The 23,586-nt window shown below is 39.6% G+C and overlaps 3 protein-coding genes across 4 annotated transcripts; 1 reads left to right on the top strand and 2 right to left on the bottom strand.

Annotated features, from left to right (window-relative positions):
- The first annotated feature begins 1,086 nt into the window (after positions 1-1,086).
- Positions 1,087-5,985, top strand: cdc23 (CDC23 (cell division cycle 23, yeast, homolog)). The gene is made up of 16 exons (XM_046039792.1): positions 1,087-1,243; positions 1,828-1,900; positions 2,462-2,599; positions 2,728-2,770; positions 2,878-2,983; positions 3,078-3,210; positions 3,446-3,623; positions 3,720-3,817; positions 4,105-4,186; positions 4,391-4,544; positions 4,647-4,766; positions 4,866-4,941; positions 5,038-5,099; positions 5,285-5,363; positions 5,453-5,572; positions 5,664-5,985. The coding sequence occupies exons 1-16, from the start codon at positions 1,131-1,133 to the stop codon at positions 5,814-5,816; spliced, it is 1,728 nt and encodes a 575-aa protein (XP_045895748.1). The 5' UTR covers positions 1,087-1,130; the 3' UTR covers positions 5,817-5,985.
- A 311-nt stretch (positions 5,986-6,296) lies between these two features.
- kif20a (kinesin family member 20A) lies at positions 6,297-16,173 on the bottom strand. 2 transcript variants are annotated; one of them, XM_046039790.1, is made up of 19 exons: positions 15,999-16,173; positions 14,173-14,346; positions 13,789-13,917; positions 13,167-13,286; positions 12,851-12,989; positions 12,503-12,678; positions 11,786-11,885; positions 11,373-11,585; positions 10,920-11,031; positions 10,752-10,826; positions 10,489-10,632; positions 9,464-9,632; positions 9,183-9,335; positions 8,841-8,980; positions 8,550-8,652; positions 8,136-8,331; positions 7,957-8,048; positions 7,722-7,859; positions 6,297-6,967 (listed from the first exon to the last, which is right to left on the bottom strand). In XM_046039790.1, the coding sequence occupies exons 2-19, from the start codon at positions 14,338-14,340 to the stop codon at positions 6,590-6,592; spliced, it is 2,745 nt and encodes a 914-aa protein (XP_045895746.1). In that variant the 5' UTR covers positions 14,341-14,346; positions 15,999-16,173; the 3' UTR covers positions 6,297-6,589. The 2 variants fall into 2 exon arrangements, with proteins under 2 accessions (XP_045895746.1, XP_045895747.1); XM_046039791.1 differs by having other exon boundaries at positions 13,789-13,914.
- A 1,272-nt stretch (positions 16,174-17,445) lies between these two features.
- Positions 17,446-21,870, bottom strand: zgc:175280 (cationic amino acid transporter 2 family protein). Its single transcript, XM_046040813.1, has 11 exons — positions 21,501-21,870; positions 21,161-21,316; positions 20,849-21,011; positions 20,531-20,664; positions 20,197-20,419; positions 19,860-19,996; positions 19,187-19,289; positions 18,434-18,462; positions 18,068-18,234; positions 17,699-17,807; positions 17,446-17,588 (listed from the first exon to the last, which is right to left on the bottom strand). The coding sequence occupies exons 1-11, from the start codon at positions 21,868-21,870 to the stop codon at positions 17,446-17,448; spliced, it is 1,734 nt and encodes a 577-aa protein (XP_045896769.1).
- Between the last annotated feature and the right edge of the window lie 1,716 nt (positions 21,871-23,586).

The raw sequence follows: 23,586 nt of genomic DNA, 5'->3' as shown, positions 1-23,586 counted from the left end.
TAGCCTTAATAAGATCAAGGTTAGACTATGGAAGTATTGTATATGGTTCGGCAGCCAAATCTGTGTTAGCAGACCTGGATGTTATACAAGCTCGGGCTTTAAGAGTGTGCATAGGAGCAGTTAGAACCTCCCCAGTATGTGCTCTCCAAGTAGAAGCAGGTGAAATGCCATTGTGGTTGAGGAGTAAGCAGCTGGGGGCTAATTATTGGGTCAATATAAGAGGGCATGGAGATAGCCATCCAGCACAAAGGGTGCTGCAGACATGCTGGGAGAAGGAGACAACACAAAAAACAAGTTTTGGGTGGACAGGGGAGCAAATGGCAAAGGATACAGGGGTATATGATAAAGAGTTTGGCGCAAATGTGGTGTAGCCTATCAGACCTGTCTGGGAATTTGAAATACCATGTGTAGATTTGGAACTACTTAAGATTAAACGCAATAATAAGAATGCTGATTTAACTAGTGTATATTATAGCTATAGGGAATGTAAGTATAAGGAAAGTATTCAGATTTCCACAGATGGGTCAAAGGACATGCAAACAGATGCAACAGGGTCTGCAGTTGTTGTTCCTAGGTATCAGGTGAACAAAAGAACATCTGATTGTCTGAGTGTGTTTGCAGTTGAACTGTTTGCCATATTGATGGCGTTAGAATGGACAGAAATATTAATATGTAGTGACTCTGTGTCAGCTCTTATAAGCATGAAGACATGCACAACTAGAAGTCACCTGGACTTGCTTTATGAAGTCTTATTTATGAACTCAAGAATAGCTAGGCAGGGGGAAAATGTCATATTTCTGTGGGTCCCTGCACACTCGGGAATTCAGGGAAATGAGAGAGCAGATAAGGTGGCAAAAGAAGCAGTTGAAAAAGGAGATGTTGAAGTCAACATTAAAGGAAATGGATATTTGGTTTTCTGAGGGCGACTGTATTACAGTAGATAGGCGGGTTTAGTATGAATGAAAGCAAAGGCTAAACATAGCCTGAAGGTGGCAGTAATGCAACTCAATGGATGCCAGCTGCCGTAAAAACCCAAAGAAGAAGAAGAAGAAGAAGAAGAAGAAGAAGAAGAAGAAGAAGAAGGACTACCTCTTTGTATTTCCACCAATAGCGTACCTGGTTTGTAAAGTATGAAAATGGCGGCTCTCTGTAGTGAGTTTGGGGATCTGGTACAAATCAAGAAACAGCTAATATCGATCATATCGCTTTGTAAAGAAAGAGGGCTTTTACAAAGCGGGAAGTGGTGAGATTGACTGAGACTACTGTGCCATTAACTGCCTGTCTTTCTGCTCCTCTGCCTTAGTAACCTAGCGTAACGGTTAGCTGTTCGCTAACCGTTACGGTGGGGTACTGCTGTTGACAAGTCTCATTATAACAATTTAGCTTATGCTGCTCACTGAATACAAGAAATATAGAACACTATTAACGTTATATTTCAGCGTCGTTAAATCATCAGTTGATTGTATTGTTCTAGAAAGTTTAAATGCACCCTAAGGACCAAAACACTGAGCTGAAATAATTTGTAACTTAGCTGCCACAGATGACAGTACTGGAAGGTGTATTAATGTTTGACTGGGCTCAACTTGTAGTTGTTGTTAATTCCTGTCAATTAGCGTGTGTATATATATATATATATATATATATATATATATATATATATATATATATAGTTGGATTAAATAGAAAGGTGAAAGGTGTGTAGTGGTGTTCATGTTTGCTGCAAAACCAAAACAGTTTTGATATCACCAAAAAAAAAACCTAACCCTAAAAATCACCTTGACTGCAATGACACTCTTATGTCATATGTTTCCTGTGTTTATATTTTAGGGCTTCTGAATTGGCATTTGCTTTGGACCCTCTGCCCAAGGATGAATTACCCCCATCACCTCCTTTTACTGAGGTCTGTACACTGCCATGGCTGAAGGCTTTTCTGGGTTTAATTAGTTTTCATATTCATTTCATATTTCATATGTGGGATCTCCTCAAAATAAACTACCGTGCCCATTTTCATCGTAATAAAGGAACATGTCACCCAGTGGAACAGTGTGAACATTAATTATTTTCTGTTTTTTTTCTTTTGGACAACAGGGAGACATTAATCTAGGGATAAAAATTTGGCTACTATGGCTAACTATACTTGTTAGTAGGGTCATTTTGTTATTCAGTTTTGGTCTTTTCACAGGGTTTGTTGACTGTATGAAGATAAAGAATATCACTAGATCTACCCTTTGACACATTAACTACAAGCAAAGGCATAACTTTGAGTATTAAAAAAGTTAGAGTCAACTGTCTTCCATAGGGAAGAAATATGAGGTGTTCAGAAGTGTCGTATACTGTGACTACTTTATGAAAGCCTTATTGTGTTTTTCAATTAGATTAATCTTTATTTATCAGTTATGTAGTTGACTTGGTAAAGATGATTAGGATGACTTTTCTTTTTCATTGTCTGTCACAAATACAGCAAGATGCACAAGACCTGGATGCACTTACACTGGCCAAATCCTACTTTGACCTGAAAGAGTATGACCGTGCTGCGTACTTTCTGAAAGGCTGCTGCAGTCAGAAGGCTTATTTCCTCTACATGTATTCACGCTATCTGGTAAGATTCTGATCATATCAGGCATGCCAGCATCCTTTGATCCTCAATTTCATTTGATGACAAGACTGCTTGGCTTTTGATTGTAATGCTTGGGAACCATTTCTGAAAGTTTCCGTCTGTGTCTTCAGTCGGGCGAGAAAAAGAAGGATGATGAAACTGTGGACAACCTGGGTGAGGACTTTTCTGTTTTGGACCTTTTTTAAAAGAGAACTGAAAGTCCTTTTGTTAATCTTTACCACGGAACTTTTCGTGTGTTTTTTTTTTCTGTGTGGTTTTAGGTCCTCTGGAGAAGGGTCAGGTGCGCAACGAAGCCTTGAGAGAGCTGAGGGTTGAGCTCAGTAAGAAGCATATTGCAGGAGAGTTGGACGGGTTCACCCTGTACTTGTAAGAACCTTTCCTCTAAAGTGTACACACTGCAGAGGAATACAGTGGACTGCTCATAAACTGTGTATATAAATATATGTATGTGGGAACACAGGTACGGGGTGGTGCTACGAAAGCTGGATCTGCTGAAGGAGGCGGTGGAGGTCTTTGTTGAGGCAATACATGCACTTCCTCTTCACTGGGGAGCCTGGCTGGAGCTTAGTAACCTTGTCACCAACATTGAAATGGTAACTGTCTTTGTGTTTACACATACACAAATTGTAGATCGCATTGTGTCCAAACCCAAAAGCAGTCCTCACAATACAGCCTCATGACTTTTAAACTATACTTTTATGTCTGAAGAACAAACCGAAAAACAAAACAAAAAACTTGCTCCTAACCAATCAGTGTAAAGAAATGCTCCATCTGAGGTCTTTATATGGGCTGATAAATGATTCCATCTACCTTGGTCTTTCTCCCCAGCTAAAGTCCCTGTCTCTGCCAGACTGTTGGATTAAAGACTTCTTTGTGGCCCACATGTACACAGAGCTGCAGATGATCAAAGAAGCGTTGCAGAAATACCAGAACCTCATTGATGCTGGCTTTTCTAAGAGCACCTACATCATCTCACAGATTGCAGTCGCCTACCACAACATCAGAAGTTTGTTTTCTACCTTTTTCAAAAACCTTTTGTCTGAAATTGAATGTTACGGGGACAGGTTACTTCTTACAGTTCTCCTGTCTTGATTCATTTCAGATATTGACCAAGCTTTGGCTCTGTTCAATGAGTTGAGGGAGCAGGATCCGTATCGCATCGACAACATGGACACGTTCTCCAACCTGCTCTACGTCAAAGTGTGATACCTTATTGATTAACATAGAAGTGTGTGTTGTCTTGTTTCACAGGGAGGTTAGAGGTCTAAATTATAGCAGCCAGTAGGGCAAAGTGCCTTGCACAAGAACAAGAAGCTTACTGGCAGGGGGCTGTGTTATATTATCTTAATTTTTTTATTGGACCTCTGAATTATGTCACAATGGGGGACCTAAATTAAAAACTTTGGTCTAGAACTGACTAATGTTCTTATAAAGACCTGTTTTTAGATGTTTTGTTGTATTGTTGATGCCGTTGAATGCTTCCACAGAGCATGAAGCCAGAGCTGAGCTACTTGGCCCACAACCTGGTGGAGATCGACAAGTACAGAGTGGAGACGTGCTGCGTTATCGGTAAGTGCCGATCCTTTTTGATCAACACTAGTGCCGCTACTTACAGAAATACAGAAGCAAGATTCTACAACACAATTTTGCAGTGATGGAACAGTTAGTTGACCAATACATACGGTAAGCATGAATTGACAACCTCACAGATGTACTGCTTGCTTTTTTCCATTTAATGTCCTATAAACATTGTAATTGATGTCTCATCCACAGGTAACTATTACAGTTTACGCTCTCAGCATGAGAAGGCAGCTCTGTACTTCCAGCGGGCCCTCAAGCTGAACCCTCGCTGCCTTGGCGCCTGGACCCTCATGGGCCATGAGTACATGGAAATGAAGAACACTTCAGCTGCCATCCAGGCCTACAGGTCAGGATGATGGAGTTTTTACTCATTGCCAGACCTTTCACAGCAGTGTGGAGGAATTATACCAGATTATATTGTCGTTACTATGTTTTTCCTTGTGTACAGGCATGCCATTGAAGTGAACAAGCGGGACTACCGTGCCTGGTATGGCCTGGGTCAGACATATGAGATCCTCAAGATGCCCTTTTACTGTTTGTACTATTATCGAAAGGCTCACCAGCTTAGGTATGGAAAAGGTGTTCATGCAGGTGTTACTAAGAATGAAGTATGCTCATAAACCAAATGGTCGTATTTGTTTTGACATACTGTGATGTCCTTTTGTAGGCCCAATGACTCGCGCATGTTGGTCGCCCTGGGTGAAAGCTACGAAAAACTGTCGCAGCAAGTGGAAGCCAAGAAGGTGCGCATGTTACCAACCTGTCAGTGATTCCTGGTTTGTGTAATAAATTCATTTTAGTTTTTTATTTGGACCATAACCTATTCTGTTTTCATCTAGTGTTACTGGAGGGCATACTCTGTTAGAGATGTAGAGAAAATGGCTCTACTCAAACTGGCAAAGTAAGTGCATCCTGAGGAAATGCATAAAAAATCAATAAAACAAAGTAGCTTACGCCACATGTTCTTTAACGCTTAAGCACAAAAGGAAGATCTGATGTGCAGCTTTTCTCTGATGTCAGATGTCATGTTATCTGCATGACCCAGAGATAATGGGTGCTAAATGTGAATTCTTATTCCTTTGGCAGACTCCATGAACAGCTGAATGAGTCTGAGGATGCTGCCCAGTGTTACATGCTTTACATCCAAGACATTTTCTCTTGTGGGGTAAGGATTTTAAATAATGTTAATTTTTGACACCTTGGTGACGTAGTCGTTTAAAAGAAATCATTTCTAATAAAATGTCATCATCAAAGGAACAACTGGAACATGCTGAGGTGAGCACAGCCCTGCGGTACCTGGGCCAGTACTACTTCAAGAACAAGCTCTACGATGAGGCGTCCTTCTATGCTCAGCGCTGTTGTGACTACAACGATGTAAGCGTGCCTGCATAATCAGAGCACTGCTCTCTAGTTGATGTAATAGTACTAATACACTAACTTGTGTCTGTGCTCACTCTGCTTGTAGGCTCGCGAAGAGGGAAAGGCTCTGTTGAGGCAGATCTCACAGGTCAGAGATCAAATTGAGACGCCATCCGCAGATCTGTTCGCTCCACTCTCAAACAGCAACACTCCCGTCAGGAGGGTGTCTCCACTCAACCTCATCTCCTTCACACCCTGACACCCACCCTCCCATTTGCTGGCTTTAAAATGGACAATATGTGTATCCTGTGATATGAAACTACTTAGGGGGGTTGACTTTGCCAAATGTCAGTGTTTTACAGGTCAGGATTTACTTATTGATGCGTAGAATTGTTAATTACATTAAACTACATTTGTAAAGTTTGCAATCCTGATCTCTTTTTTTTTTTTTTTTTTATCTAGGATCAAACAGGTTTTCAAACAGTCCAAGCTCTTGTAATAAATTTTAAGACTGTTCACTGCAATGTGTAAATCAAGCAAATACACAAGGTTTTGGTAATTTTAATGCTAGGTCAGTGTAAAAACAAATCCTTCCGAGCAGAAACTCAAGGGACACCATCAGTGCTATGTATATGTAAATAGTTTAAATAAAGCATATGTGCTCTGCAAAGTCTGTTAGTAAATGTAGTTACAATGGAGAGAAGGGTAAATTTTTATAATGTGAAAAAGATGCATGTTCTCATGGATTTTGTGTATTTTATTAACAGAATACAGTAGAGGCAGAAAAGGTTAACACACATGCACTATTTTTAGTCTGTGACTATTAGCCACTGAGCAGCTTTACTGCTTAAGAGCACCTCAACTTCCCTAGTAGTATACTGCAAGCCCCATTTAAAGCATGATGACAGTTAGTTTCACTGCAAACGTGAATATATACACAAAAAAAAAATACTATAAAGTTAACAGCAAATAACTGTTTTGGCATAATATATAAAAAAGATGCACTCTCCCACTAAAGCTCCAAAGAAGCGCTCAGTACTTCCCACGGAGACTACGAGGGGTCGGCACAGGGCTCCGAGGTGGAGACTGCTGGCGAGACCGCAAGATCCGTGAGTAGGGGGTATGGTTTTCATCTTCAACGGCCCGACTGTTGTATTTACGCGCTGGGGTACGTGTCGAGAACAGAGACTGGAAAAGGGGGCGTTTTTGCGGAGGCCGGTTCTCAGTGTCACTTGCTGCAGCGGCCCCACAACCCCTCTTCTTGCAGGAACCTGGTGTGGTGGACACAGCAAAACCTGAGGGGGGTAGCTGGGGCTGGGCAGCCTGTGTCTGGGCCAGGGTCTCTGCTTTCCGCCTCAAGTCAGCTCTTACAAGCATCAGGCCATTCTGAAGCTCCACCAGGATCTGGTCCTAAGAAGAAGTCAGTCAACAGGGTTAGACAAGACCACAGAGGAGGAGGAAGTGGAGGTAAAGGATGGAGGTGGAAGGTTGAATGAAACAAAGAGAAAAAGTGTTCATGCACAGTAATCACTTGGTGCAGATGTTAGAAACCTAGATTTAGTTTAAAAGCTGGCAGTGCATCAAGATTGTTAGTGAAAAGAGTAGAGGGAGAGAAAAAAATTTATTTTAAATTACACTTTAAACAGATGCTGCTTGAAAATACTTATAATCATAGCTTCTCTAAAGTTGAATCATCAATAAGCAGCTAAAGTGAGAAAAGATATTACTGTCTGCCTTAAAGTTGGGAAATTAATTTCAGAAGCAGTTTTTGTTCTTTGTGGAAATTCTCTTTACAAACTGACAGCAATCAATTAATTAAATGCTCAATCATTTAAAAAAAATGTAATAAGCCTGGCCGAATGAAATGGCTTTGGAGGGAAGCCTGAAGGGAGGAGGTGGTTTTTTGCCAGACGTTGCCTACTCCAGCTTTAACTGAAATTGCACATGCAGGTGCTTACAGGTAAGAGTAAGTTGGGGTCTCGATTTAGTTCAGTATTTTTTCAGCTGAGCTTCAGCTACTGTTGTCAGCAGTAGAGAGCAGAACTATTTTCACTTCCAATTGGAAACTGGTCTTATCCAATTAAAAACCATAATTGAAACTTATTACAGAAAAGCTCAGTTTATAAAATAATATAAATGACACTGTACATGGCTATGGTTTTACCTGTTTGGCCAGTGTCTCATCTGCAGTCGTTAAAGCCTGGCGCAGCCTTTCCCCTCCTGTGTTGCGACAGCAGGCTCGTTCACCAGACTGCAGGTCCACCCCGAGCCTCTGCAGAGCCAGGCGTAGCTGACGCAAGTTCTGTTAGAAAAGTCGGAATTTTAGTCTTTCTGAGGGTATAGACACTCGCACGCAGCAAAAACAATGGTGCATTTCATATGACACAGCGGTAACTAACCCGCTGACCCTCCTCCAGCTTGCGATCCGCAGCGTTGGTGAAGGTGCCGGTTGAACCTGAGACATCCAGCTGGATCTTCAGCTTTGTCAGCTCTGCACAGGCAAGCAGAACAAGAGACAGTCACCTACCATTAACAATACGCTAACATCAACACATAATCAGAGCAGGGTTTCAGTCACCTTGTGTCTTGGTGAGCAGCTCAGCGCGACACTGGTTGAGCTCAGCATGCAGTCTGCCAAGTTCTGTCTGAGTAGTGAGGCGCTGAGAACGTCGAGGCCCCTCAGAGTCTCCCTGCGGCCCTGACACGGGGACCGATTCAGCTGCCTTATTTTTTTCAAGAGCAGCGGACAAAGCTTCAATCTCCTCATCACGCTCCTAAAAGAAAACAGATTAGATTCAAGTATCTTAGTACAGACAGCAACAGCAATACAAATATAACCCAGTTAAATTGGTGGATGCTCCTTGCACTTGTAGAAAGATCTCCTTTTACTAAATTGTAGATTGTATAGATTATGCCTGTACTGAAACCACACCATGGGGACAGACACTGCCTGAGAGTAATGCACACTTAAGCCTGATGATTTAGCTCTCACCTTCAGCTCCTGGCTGTAGAATTTCTTCAAATGTTTTTGCATGTTGGCTATCTTGTCTTCACACCTCTCTTCGATTAGAGCCCTCTCTGCCTCCAAGGTCTCACTATAGGGCAAAAAAGACGTCACAACTCAGTATCTGCGTCAGACATTTCTTCTCATTTTAACTTCGAGGCCCTTTGGGTTTCACATCTAAAACATTGCTAGAAATGCTTTTACTACATGTCCTGTAGTAAATGCTGTCTGGTTAGTATTAGAAATATTTTGAGTTAAAGCACACACACACACACACACCTGAAACCATCTTGCATCCTAGAGATGACCTCCATCATCTCAGAGACCACCTGCTCTCTCACATTTGCCTCAAGAACCTCCTTCTCTTCCCGCTGACGCTGCACCACTCTCTTCAGGACATCAATGGCCTGCAGCAAAGGCTTCATAAAGGAAAGTCAGCTGTTAGGAACACTGGAGAAGTTTGAGACATCTGAAATGCTGGTTAAAATAAATGACTAACATAATTAAGTTTATCTAAAGGGCATCATCTAGAGGTTTATGTAAATATGCAAAACACTCCCTCAGAAAGCTTTAATAGCAACATTTTCTGATTGCCTTATACATGAACATGGAACATGTTACCTCAGTATTTAACATGGTGATATCTCCTTCTTCATCATCACTCTCATCCTCTTCCTCTTCCATCACCGTGTTTTCATTACCATCTGCTGCTGGCTCACGCAATAGCGACAGGATGTATGCCACTCTGGTCTTTGTGGACGGGCCATGGACCAACTGAAATGATATGAAGGATCTTTTATTTCTCCTTTGGTTGAATCCCTCCATACAAAACTAAATCTGTCACTCTAAAAATCACAGAAATTGAATGTACAGTAAAAGAGCAGTGGTTTTTCTTTTTTTACTTGAGTAGCGATAGCTGAGAATTTGAGGGCTTGGAGGGTTTCGTCATAGATGGAGGCACATGGATTGATGTTGACCACCATGCTGGAGGTTCCTCGGCCACAGAAGTAACCCTGCAGAACCCGGGTCAGTTTACTATCCCTGAAGGGCACCACTTGAGGGGGTCGCGACCTGTGGATGTATTCAAAAAAATTTTTAGATTATAGGCTTTTCTTAAAACAGTTCAATCCAGTATCATAAAATAAAAAAATATACGTCTCGTCTGTGAAGCATTAGGTAAAACTGCCTATGAAATGTGATGAGGCCTTCCTCCCGTTAAATGCTACAAAGGATATTGTCGTTGATTTTAGAAGTAAATCATCCAAACACCCATCTCAGACCTTCATTAAAAGGAGTTGGTGTTGAATTGACTGAACAGAATATCTTGAAATAGTCATTGATAGTGACCTGAAATTTAATGCTAAATTTTTTATCTGTTCTTACCTATGATCGCATGGCATGGTAACCTGAAGGTAATAGACTACCCTGACTGCTGTCTTTGACTAGCAGGTTCTCTGCAAGGCCAGGTCTAGATTAGAGTGCACAAAACTCCCAATTCATTCTGGGTTTGTTCCCTGTGCAATAACCCCGCTTAATTGTCTCAGGTAACCTGGCATTTTAGAGACTATTTTGTGTTTTTAGTGTACTGTATGTACTGGTCACATTTTTTGTTGTGTTTATCTGATTTTTGTATGTTTATCTTGTGCCCTGACTGCAAGCCAAGTTTCCTATTTGGGATAATAAAATGAACTAAAGTATATTAATAAAATTGCTTCGATATGGAATAATACTATAATTATCGCAGACGTTAACATACTTTAGAGAGGAGCTGGGCATTAAAAGGTTATTCTTGACCTTAGAAACACAACTCAAAAGGCCTTACAAGTTTACTACAGGAGTTATGTACGAACATCACTACTTCCACATCAAACGTTTAAAAAGTGAACCAGTGGTGTGGCTTCATTCTAAGTTATGGTTTAACACGTACTTGTTGTTCTGGTTGTGCCTCAGAGCAGCAATACAGCGTCCCAGTGTTAAAAGGGAGGTGTTGATGTTGTTGGCCTCCTTCATCCTCTCACCATTACGCTGCTCTTTACAGCGTTCAGACCCAGCCAGATCACACACAGTCAGTCTAAAAAGAAGACAGCACAAGACACATCAATGTTTGATCACATTTACAAACTCAAAATATACCAAAATCAAAATTAACCAAAAGTTAAAGTTAACATAGGTAACAGAAGGTTAACTTACTCGCTGATGTGTGTGGCCTGGCCTGACTCTGCCTCTGGGTGGACGTGCAGGACACGGATGGAGAAGATGCTGTGGCTGTGTAGGTGATACATTTATGATCAGAGATGCAACAAGTGTAAATCAAAATAAATCCAAGGAAAACAAGCCAAACATTTAATGTGCTCCTACCTTCGGCTGGAGTTTTGGTTGAGGTGAGTGCTGGCAAAGCTCTGGTTACGACGTCCAGCCCTCAGAACCCTCCAAGCTTCCTCAGCACTGCGGACCTGGATCCACGTGAGGTCTGATGGAACACAAGGAAGTAGCAGAATAAATTAAAACTCTTGCAACCTACCACTGTACAGATTTTAAAGTAGTTCTAAAATAATTTTCATCATATATTGCACAGTGTTTCTTATAATGTGGTGTGGCACTTGCAACCAAATAGAACATCAAAAGATGGAAGGTAAAGTGCAGAAAGAAGTGGGGGGAATGAAAGAAACACCATTTCCTGCTTAATGAACTGTAACATATGTCAGATGAGAGAAGCTGGATACTGAGATTGATCTTCCGGAGGTTCAAACTCTAACTACTTAAACAGTTTAATGTTCTTGAAAGATTTTTCTGTGAATGAGTGAATGTTACCTTTCACATAGGGGTTGCCCTGCTTGTCGTCACTAAGCCGTAGTGTGCCCCTTTTTCTGGGCTGCGAGGAGGGCGAAGCATCCAGCAGATCATACAGGAACTCATTGTAGATCTCATAGAAGGAGACCCAGATAGAAAACTGTACACCTTCCTCCAGATCATCTCCTCCACTGTGTGAAAGGCTGTCAGGCTCCAGACAAACACTGTCAGTGTCTGCAGAGACAGAGAGTTCAATGGCAGCTCTGATATTAATGTAATGGAGACAGGGCTCAGTTTAATAAGTATTCAGGATGTATACTACAAATGTAATTTAATTTGGAATAGGCAGGACCATTTTCAATAAGTGTTTGACGGCCTTTGAAAGTTTTGGAATATACTGCTGTCCAACGCAACACATATACTGTCCTCCTCACCTTCAAGCTGGGTGGCAATGTTACTTGTAGAGGAGAGTCCTCCAACGCCGCTGTCCCAGATTGTAGTGGTACCACCGCGACGAGAAGTCAGATTCTCATCCTGCAACAGACAAAGAGTACACAAGAAGAATACACCAGCTCATATCTGTGTGCTAGAAGATAATCAAATTCTTGAGACATGTGGCTATTCAGATCAGCCTCAATAATAAAAAAATAAACCAAATATTTGCATGAAAGTTTACACAAAAGGTCCCATGAAATGGTCTTTGGTGACTGTAATTTTCTTCCACTGTTTGACGTATGACTTGTGCATGTAACAGGTCCTCTTTGAGTTCAGCTCATGATGAATGGGGGCAAAAACAAAAGTGTTGTGTTTATAATTTTGTTCAGTGTATGTATGTATGTATGTATGTATGTATGTATGTATGTATGTATGTATGTATGTATGTATGTATAAAAAGGATAATTAGCCATTCCAACTCACATAATTAGATAGACACATGACAGTCCTTCCCTTTACTCAGACATTAACATACAATCTTTGTACACTACTTCGGTTAGAGTTATTTGCATTTAAGAGAGGCACGTGGAGCTACTTTTTAGCTGAGATACCATTTTAAATATAAAAGCACCTACTTGGCAGCAATAGACACTGGGACACAGTGTAACAAGGAAATACATTCTTTTCATTTCATAAGACGTCTAAAAGCTGTTTACCTCTTTGAGCAGAGAGTTTCTGCGGATTTCCTCCACCCTGACCTCATCAGGGTCAAGCTGCCTCACATCCTGATACATAACAGGCTTCAGGTTCATGGCAACATAGAGACGACCCTGCAGTTTCCTGAACAGAGAGGCTAAAGTCCGGGGCAAGAGGCCTGCCTCCCGACCACTGCCTGCAGGTCAAAGTTTGAGATTTAAGTTGTGCATTGTTGGCATTTAACTGACCATGTGAGTGTTTAATGCCATATCAGTGCCTACAACACACACATTCACAGAGCTGCACACACACCAACGCCACAGTCAAACCTGTGCTTTAGACTGAAAAAAAACAAATAAACACCTTACCCTGAATAGTGTAGGTCTTTCCAGAATTGGTGACCCCATAAGTGTAGAGGAGTCTGTTTTCTCCTTGAAGCACGTCTTTCACCATTGTCTTCATTGTGCACTCATAAAACTGTTGCTGTGTGGTCTCTGGCCCAAAAATCTATGAAATATAGGTAAGGAAAAAACATCAGTATACAGCTTTTAAATTAGAAATATTCATAATGCAGCATCCTCCTTGTTTATTACTGACATCAGTTGCTATGCACATTCATTACCAGCAATACTTTTAACCATAGTAATAAACAACAAGTTAGGTGTGTTAAAGTGTGTCTCCTACCTTTGAGAAAGTGAACTTGTGCATGCTCTGGGTGATGCCCCTCTCTGCGGTCCTCATGTTCTGGGATTCTTTTGGAGCTTTGAGCAGCAGAGTCTCTTCATCTTGGATAGCCACACAACCCTAAAATAAGAGTGAAACTTCAGCAGTGTGCAGGTGCACTAAAAGCAATAAAAAATAAAATAAAACACACCTACAGAAGTGCTGATTAGAGCCTGACTGATAAACCAGCGTGCCGATATGAGGTAAATGCAGATAAATCAGTGTCAGTGTTTATAACAGCCGATAAATTACGAAATGACAAAAAATAAAGGGAGAGAGGGAGCCTTCATCATGAGTGTTGTCATTGCACAGTTTGTCCAACAGATGGCACTCTGAAACTCCCCTGTTGGCAATCCAACACAAAACACTGCAATCAGCTGACATAATAAACTGTACTTTTGCAAAAGTACCATTTAGAACTATTTAAAATGTTTCACATTATCTTGGCGAGGTCTCATAAGTACACATAAGAAATGATAGGGATAATCTTTGTTGATGTACAATATGTGTTTCTGAAAAGAAGAAAAATATCAGCCGATATATCGGATTTTAAAATCTGCTACTAATGGGTTCATAGTCTTACCTGTTCCTCTCCCATATCTCTCTCCGTCTTAATAAGTGGCCGGATGCGCAAAAAAACCTTCACCCTCTCTGTGTTCCCTTCATCTCGACTTTCTTGTCTCACCAAGGCAGGTTTTGCTGCTAGTTTCTGCTAGAGACCCAAATGAAAAACATCGTTAATGTACTGTTACTGACATAGAAGCCAGTAAATGGGAGGAAGAAAACAGCCAGTCAATTTTAATAAATGTTTTAAAGAGGTTGTTTGCAAATGTTTTATGGGGTAGGAAATGCATTCGTGCTGCATTCATGTTTCATTCCACCTTAGGGATGCACATGTTTTGGTGAGAAATGCTGAATGTTAATAAAACCTAATTTATTGTTTATAATGATTCTCCTGTCGACTCACTGGTTCTGTAATGGGTGGCGGCGTGGCCAGGCCAGGGGAAATGACAGAAATCTCAGGGAGACGTGGTCTGGCCAGGCCTCCGTGCTCTGCTGCCGTAGACTCAAACACAGGCATTTCCTCGTCCTCATCGTAGGGGCTTCCACACGGGGAGGACAAAGACAGCGCCATGCTTACCTGTTACAGGAAGATACATCTGCATGAGTATGAAGGAATTGCAACACATTTCAAAACTGGCTGTAAGCCAGGAAATTAATGAAAAGGTCACCTCGTAATGTCCCTTTCCATAAAGCCATAGGATCTATAAATATACATTTTAGAAATTAATACATAAGTGCTTTTTAGAGCTCAATGAGACCCATCTCAGATACTGTCACACACGTGTGCCGTCTTCAGGCAGCAGCTCACTGTCACGAAACGACTAGTTAAAATACGGGTGTGTTGTGGGACAACGTGACCTAGGTGAACGGGAAAATGTGTGAAACCTGCATTTCCCTTCAAAGCCAAACAATAGCTCCAAGAGAGTAGTCTAACAGGAAAACTATTCCCCGGGCTATAATCTGGCCTGACCAGTATTACTGCAGAAAAGTTCCATCAAAAATAAAATTCAAAACATGCTTCTGACAGCACTGGGCTTCTCTAGTGTTTAACCACGCCTTCATAAGCCAGTGGGATGAAAAAGATAATAGTTAATAGGGCTGAACTTCACTTTGAAATGCACCACTGACAGCCAAACAAAACTAGAGCAGTTAAGAGGAACTACACATACACAGTTTTCTTCCCCCACTGTACACATAATCACACAGATTCTTGTTGGCATATGAACAGGTGATTCAACCATAAGTCACTTCGGTCAGAGAGCAGTGGTCGCGTCACACACTACTTAGCCACGAGACCACGCCCCCTACAAACATTTTCCTCTGTTGCATTTTCAATGCAAGTTCTTATGCTAAGCTGAATATGAGGATGTATTTGCCATTTGGACAAACATACGTTAAGTTACTGAATAAATAAACTTTTGATGTATTTTCACAAATCATGACGAAGCCACATTATTTAGTCGAAATGTTTAACTTTAAGGTTGTTCTGTGTATCGTTGGCAGACATAACACTTTCAAGGGTGAATTCACAGAGGCTGTTACATTTGAATACATTTTTTTAATGAAACAAGACGTGAATGGCCTTAACGGTAACGTTCTTAGATATTATGTAGTATGTCAGGACATTGTTTTCAAGGTAACAATGGCAACTTGTAACTCTGTTAAGTTCAGGCTGTCCCTCAGTCCCCCAGGAACCTAACCTAATATGCTAACGTTAACTAGAGAATAACATTAACGTTACCCAACTAACGTTAACCTCATATGCTCTACGGTTTAGCGTAACGTTAACATAACGTTAGTTAACTCAATCTTCAACCAAGTCCAGTTGCCTTTAACTTTAACCTTCTTTGGATAGTTAACTCAACTTTACAAAGACGGCTCATTTTCATTAATATTAGCTAACCTGAATTTGAATTAAAACCCGTTTCAACACGAGTTGAGTGCGTGAATACATAAGTTAACGTTACTGTTATTAACTGAACGTGCTCACGAAGCTGTGTCCTTGTTTGGAAGTTTTGAAAATGACTTCCACCAAACAAAATCTCAAGAATGCACATGTTGTTGCTGTTGGTTATCTGGATAAAAACCTTTAACGTTATTAACGTCAGTTCAGGCAACACTTATAATTACAGCTGTAATGACTAACCGGTTTAACGTTTACGATACAATTATTTAACGTTAACGTTAGCATTGAATGATCCACCTTTAATCAAAGATAATTTAACTTACGTTGAAAGTGCGATGAACGCCCGGTTTCCAGGAGCTAACTTTAAATCTTCTTACGTGAGTAAAACACCAAAACCCAACCTAGAGGTAACGTTATTGGATTAATATCGTATCACATAGAGCTAACGTTACCTGAAAGGGACTAACACTTGCCTACCTCTGAACCCCAGCTCGGTTAATTTACCCGTTTCGTTTTTGAACAATGCGCTTTCTTGCAGAGCGAGTCACTGATTGGCTGAAGCTAGTGACGTTGCGCTTAACTGCAATACTAGTGTTTGACCAACAGATGTCGCCATTTTGACTTTATCGTATAAATCACATTTATTCTTTCAGGATAAAGCCCTTGAGATTAATCATCTATTTTTAAAGGTCTTAAAATGAAATGCTTCTAAACAGTGAACCGTTTTCTACACAGTCGCTTCATAGTGATTCAGCACTTCGGGATGCTTCGTTTCCTTCATCACAAGCTAAAGCGCCCATGGTGCGTAATGTGAACTGTGCCTCCTTTAAACAAACATTCCCGTCATGAGTTCCTATCACGTGTTGTTAATAAAGGTGACATTTTACCGATACATGTCTCACAGTGGATTTAAAGGGACTTGAAAGAAACAAAGAAAGAAAGAAGGGGACAACTTGGTAAAGAAAATAGGAGGACACGATTATTTTGAATGTAAAGTAGAAAGGAAAACAGGAGGCAGAAAATGGAAAGATGTTTATTTCACGTGCATATTACAAAAAATGTTGACAGAAAATTTTACATGCTAATAGAAAGTTATAATATAAAAACATTAAACACTGTTTAATAGCTGATTAAGCTACATCGGGAGTTGGGTGCAGTGGGAAAACTGTCACTGCCACAACATTGCCACTAGCAATATAATACATAGCCTATGTGAAAATATGAAACAGCTAAACTGCATAAAAGTGATGTAACTGTGAGTAAATATGACCATCTCACCTATTCAGAAAATGCAGGGAATGTGGACAAATGAATTACACATCGCAATATATGAGCTAAATGTTGTCTTTTGGCACTTGGACAAGGTCCTAACTATAAAAGAAGTACTTGAATATAATGGCACTTTACCATCGAACAACTCTATTCTTTATAAGATTCTTACACACCGCAACCTGTGATGTATCAGTGTCTATAAATGAAACAGTAAAATGGAAACACAATGTTGCATGAAGCCTGAATGTCAGTTTGATTTGTGTACACATGTGGTTCACTGCAGTTTTTATTTATTTATATATAAAATATATATTCTAAATAATGAAATATATTCACAAAAACATTTTTCTACAAAATAGAGGTCAGAGGTTGTGACTGAAATTCTGAAGTCATGAAAAAAACACTGTGACAAACAATAGGAGATACTGGCCAAATTTGCTTGGCTTGATGATTTGCCCACTAAATGTTTGTATCAGTAAATCAATCATGTCACATCATTTAAACATTCAAATCTTGTTCAGGTTCAAAGTTTTGCTCCATAGCGGTGGTGATGCTGTGAATCCTGACCTGGTTGTGTGAATTTCGAAGCCTTTGTTTCTGCACACTGTGCTGAACACCATAACAGAAGTAGATGATTAAACCTGTGTACAGAAAAGTGAGACCACATAATGGCCATGCTTGTTTATTTGATGTTAGTGCAACATTTAGTTTAAATATAAACGTGTATTTCATAGTGCCATTCTTCACACACCTACTGCCATCCACACTGCATAGCGGATCCATGTGTCTGATCCAAGTTGAACCATCAGATAGACATTGACAGAGGTGCTGAAAATAGGAAGCAACGGCACAAAAGGAACCTATGTATATAAAAAAGCAGTAACATTATGACAGGCAATATCAAAGACAAAAATACTCAGTTTTCCTGATTTGAACTTAACATTTGCAAGAAAAAAAGAATTGTTACTGGTTGGCTATTCTATTTATTCTATTAGGAGTGATTTCCTAGACTTAGCAATTCAAGTTTATAATTTCAGTAATGATGCTTCACTGGCTGAAATAAATATTAAATTGTATCATTACAAGTGCTCCCAGAAAACCAGCACTAGACGAGGCATACCATAAAAGCAGCTTTGGTTGTACTCTGTGGTTGTCTCCAGATGACCAGGGTAATGAGGACCAGCATCACCGCGACCACTGAGACACAAAGTAAACTCCACCACTCAAGGGCCTGCAGGGAGTCTACAGCCCCTGATATGACGATGCTGAGGATGATAGCTAAAAAGACTAAAGAGAACAATGTAAGTTCAAATGATTATTAACAATGGAATCAGCTTTATACAGTATACAATTCAAGAATGATGTTAAGACGATCACTTACTAATAAAAACTGTTAAAACAGACACATTTTTTGATGTCCGCGTGGTGGCTTGTGAAGGAGGACATAATACTTCAGTAACTGTAAAAGGCTCTGGTTTGCTGAAACTTGAATCCTCGTTGAGGTCTGCTTGGTACCTGTGGAAGTGAGGAATAATAAATAAATGCACCTAAGAATTGTGTTAGCATTTATTTCTATATGTGGATATAGCTGTAACTTAAACACGGAGGTTCAATGGGTTTTATTCTTTCTTAGTTTTTATCCTGGTTCACATCAGTTTTATCCCTGTATGTAATTCAGTGTGTGTACTATTAATTATCTTATATAACAATCTTTTGTCAGACACTGAACTTGCATTTTTAACGTAGAGACTGCACAGTGTCTGCCGGCTGTTATAATAGCAGTTGATCAAAGTGTACTATAAGCTCGTTGACCAATACATTTTGACAATAGCACATAGACAGTTTCAGTTTTGTTAATCTCTCCACCTTTAAATCACGTTCTTAATGTTCCTTTCGATAAAACTGCTCTTTACTTTCATAACACTCAGGTACATTTGGGATTATTATTATTTCCTTCAATTTAAAGCACTGTAAAGTGATTGTTGTTACCTGGTTTTCTGAGAATTTCACCAAACATACTGTAATCTAAGATTACAGCGATTGTTATTTTCCAACCCCGACTTTCAGACAAAGTCTAGGCATTAAGTTTCACATACAGGTGTTTCACCTACATGTGCTGTATAGCCCTGCCATGTTTTTCCCACCACAACACCAACACCACCCACAAAAATAAGCTTTCTCACAAACATAGTAACTACTAAGATTAGAGTAGTAATGTTTTCGTACTGATGAATCATACCTTAATATGAGGATACATATGGCAACGAGTGTGTAGGCAAAGAGGGTTCCAATTGACATCATGTCAACCAGTGCCTTCAGATCAAACAACAATGCCATGATAGCTGAAAAGATATGAATAATAATATTAAGAAGAATTTCTATAAACTTTAATAATTTGATTTTACACTAATTTCAAAAAATCATATTTCACCTGTGGTTGGTCAGCAATTTTTAATAAAAAATTTGACGCTCAAAATGTATGTAACATATGGTGATGAGCAATTCAGACATTGTTTTTGTAAATATCTTTTACTTTATGAACTCATTACTTTTCTTATCAGTAAAAGTCATCCAACTGTAACTTCCGGAGAACATATAAGCTTGCAGATTTGTTCTGGACAGGGCAAACATCTCATGACTGGGATCCCACAGAAAATGTCTTGACAGTTTGACACAGGTTGTGTGCTTGAACTCAGGAGCTCAGTCAACACTGCATATTTACTCAGCTCTGTACTGTACAGCTTGACAAGACCCACCTGAAACCTTTGCCAAATATTGGCAAAGCTATGAGCATGAGGGTGAACACCTAAGGTGGGAACAGGAGGGAATTTCTGTAATAAAAACTCTACTAAAAAAAAATAGAATAAAAATACAGAAAAAAAGACTATTATGAACTGAATTGGTCATTTTACCTGCAACAACTCCTGAAGCCAGGGTTGCTATGACAGGAATTTGTCTTTCATTCATTTTACTGAGGGGTCTGAAGAGAAGTCCGTCCCTGGCCATGGCAAAGAGAACACGGGGCATCGGGAACATTGATCCTAGTAGGCTGTGGGGGAAAAACTCAAATGACTCATCAATAACCATTTAGTTATTCGTGTTATTTGCTTCTGTTTTAATCTGTAATTGTGATTCCAGTGATCTTCATTTACAGGATGTGCTTCACTCTACATGCTAACTCTATAAATGAACTATCCTAGAAAATGAAAGGATTTGCAGAGTTTGTAAATGGCACACTGTATTTCATACCTTGTTGACAGTGCACAGAGTGATCCCACAGCCACTATATACTTTGCAGGGCCCCAACCAATGTATGTAAAGGCCACAGGCAACGGGCTGTGAACACTGAGCAAATAGTATGGCATCATAAGAGTCAGGGCAGCAGACACACCAAAATAAGCCAGGAAGCAGATGAGGAGGGACGCCACAATGCCGAGTGGGATCGACTTCTGAGGATTTTGAACCTCCTCTCCTGAAGAAAAACACATTTTATTTTATAGTAACTTATTGTCTTTTATATTGTGCTATGCCACTGCATCCTCTTTCAGTCTCGCAGTGTACTTTAATGTGTTAATGAATTTACCTGTTGTGGCTATGCAGTCAAATCCGACAAATGCATAAAAGCAAGTGGCCGCTCCTGCTAATGTTCCCTCAAAGCCAAAAGGGAAAAATCCTCCACTGCCATACCTGGTGGTTTCATTCAGTGACGTGCAGTTTCTGTAAAGAATAGACACGTTGATGTTTGGTCATTCAACAACAATCAACAAACTGATTGATAACTACGTATTTCAAACCCACATTTAGCTGCAAAGGTCACCTAAAATATGTGTTATTGACAGCAGCTGCCTGAAAAACACCATTTTTTTTTCTTAAAGGTACATTATATATAAAAAATGAGAACCCATACTCATATCCATCCTGGAGAGAATCTTCACCAATGTACCAGTTGTTGATGTCACCCTTAATGACTCCAGAGAGGACAACAAACAGCAATACCACGATGTTAACTGCTGTAAAAACCTTATTTACAATAGCTGACTCTTTAACACCAAATGCAAGAATCCCTAGAAAGGAAACACAAAAAAAATATAAAATTGATTATGACTATGAACACAACAGAACCTTGTTTATAAAAAGATATTCAATATGCATAAGTAAAACATAAAAAAGTGTCTTGGTATGAAGTCTCAGGGGTTTAACTAATGAAACTTGCCTGCCAAGAGCATTATGAGGCCGGCTGCAAAGAAGTCTGGGAAGGGAGCTAATCCAGATAAATTCATAGCAGCCTGTTTGCCCAGAGAGTTGGCAATTACATTTCCAATGAGATCATCAAAGGTGCCACTCCATGCTCTGGCAACACTTGATGTCCCTTAAAATCAGAAAACAAGGAGATAGAACACAACCATCTTTTCCAACCCAACTTTATATTTGAGGCTCATAATATCAAGACAAGGTTTAAGAGCACAGAAGTATTCACCGAAGAGACTTTTCCAACATGACAATTACACACCTATCACATACAGGAAATGTATTCAGAGCGGAACTATCTTTACCTATGACATAAGACAGCAACAAGTTCCAGCCGGTGATAAAAGCCCATATCTCTCCCACAGTCACATAGCTGTAGAGATAGGCAGAGCCAGTCTTGGGAACCCGAGCTCCAAATTCAGCATAGCAAAGCCCGGCAAAGATGGAGGCCACTGCTGCTATCAGGAAGGCGATTATGATACTGGGCCCGGCTACGGCTCTGGCCACCTCTCCTGACAGCACATACACACCAGCCCCTAGTGTGCTGCCGACCCCCAGAGCCACTAGGTCGAGGGTGGTCAGGCATCGCCGAAAGTTGGACTCTTCTCCGTCAGGTGCCAGAGGTTTCCTACGCGACAGGCTCTGCAGAAATAGCAGTATCTTTGCACCAGACATCCTATTAATCAAGACATTTTGTGGTAATTTGTTGATTCAAGACAAAGCAACACAACAATAGCAATAACACATACCTGCAGTGTAGATTTAAGACAGCTAATAGACAAGCCATGTGTGTGAATGTGTCTAGGTGAAGAGTATTTTTAACAACTGGACAGTTTGTGATTTTAAATAAACATTCAGCATACTGTTCCAAAAATAACATGCAACCACTCACATTTTCTTGTCAAAGGAGGGAAACATTTTCTCTTGAAAATGTAAAATGGAAGTACATTTTTAATTTAAAGGCTCCCATTCAAAATATGAGACACAAATAAACTGATCCATAATTTAAATGTTGTCCTAATGTGTAGCATTTTTCTCATTTTAGTCCATTTCATCTGCATTGCAGAAATCTTGAATCAGCTATTGAATAAATCAATGTTGCAATAGTTTGAAACTGTAAAATGATCTGTGTGTGAGCGACACACATGTTAAAGTAACCACATATTGATAAAATCACCAATGATTTCACTGTTTGTGCTGTAAAATTGATGCAAGGCAGGTGGTCTTTTAGCCTCGCAATCACTAAGAAATGAACACCTTGTACATCACTTTCAATAAGCTCTTGTTGAACTTTTAGAGTGTGCGTTCCACACTAAGTGGTTTTCACTTGCTCACACTGTCAAGATATGCGTTAAGTTATACTCATCCATGTCAGACAGAGATTATTGATGGTAATCAGTTCATATGTCATCGGAAATTAAACAAGAAAGATTCATTACAGTATTATTTTACTGTTTAAGTGATGTATGGATGATTCCTCACTGGCTAAATCGTCAGCTAATAACTTTTTATTTAAAAAATGATGCAGACTATCAAAACTATGTTAGCAAACAAACTGCGATCATATCCAGTAGATCATGTACGCATCGTTATAAGAGAGACTTCCTTACCTGTTCTGCTGAAGTTGCAGCGTGTGTGACTGTGTTTTGATCTGCACCAGACCACACTATTTGTGAGGATAAATCCATTCGCTCTTCACAACTCAACATTTTTGACACATAATGTTACATTTCAGACTTACGTGCCATTTTTGAAAAAGACAAGAGCAGAATGATTTCTTTGAGAACATTTCAGGCATGAAAAAACAGTAAGATACATTTTATAGAGGTGTTTCTTATGTGTGTAGATGATATGATGGAGGCCCAAATTCTGCTTTCATGCCTTTAAATTGTGGGTAATCTCTGACAGAAGACTCCTGTATGAATTTTCAAATTAGTCTCATTTATAATTCATAATTTCTATAAGAAAACACAAAAATAATATTTATATAATATATAATATGATATTATATATAATAATATAATATCATTGTAATAATTATAATACCATGATTGACATTTAAAATAAACCAAAAATTTCATTTGATATTTTATTTTTGAATTCAACCCAAATCTTTGCACAAAATGACCACATTAATAACATTTAATTTAAATACTCTGAACTGCTGAGAACAGTAAGTAAAGCTTTTGCTTGGCTTTCATTAATTAAACCAATTAAAATGATACCCTGTGTACCTGTATATACTACAGTGTGATTTATTTGGTGTGTTTTACACCAAATAAATCACAGGTTACACTCTAACTTGGCTTAATGCAAAAACATGTTTACTAACTCATTGCAACTAATTTCAAGTTAAAACAGTTTTGACATTTTCAGTTACCTTTTGTTTTA

Source organism: Micropterus dolomieu, linkage group LG23 (genome assembly GCF_021292245.1).
Source record: "Micropterus dolomieu isolate WLL.071019.BEF.003 ecotype Adirondacks linkage group LG23, ASM2129224v1, whole genome shotgun sequence".
In the NCBI taxonomy this organism is placed as follows: Eukaryota; Metazoa; Chordata; class Actinopteri; order Centrarchiformes; family Centrarchidae; genus Micropterus; species Micropterus dolomieu.
This window is presented reverse-complemented; position numbering and strand designations above follow the sequence as displayed.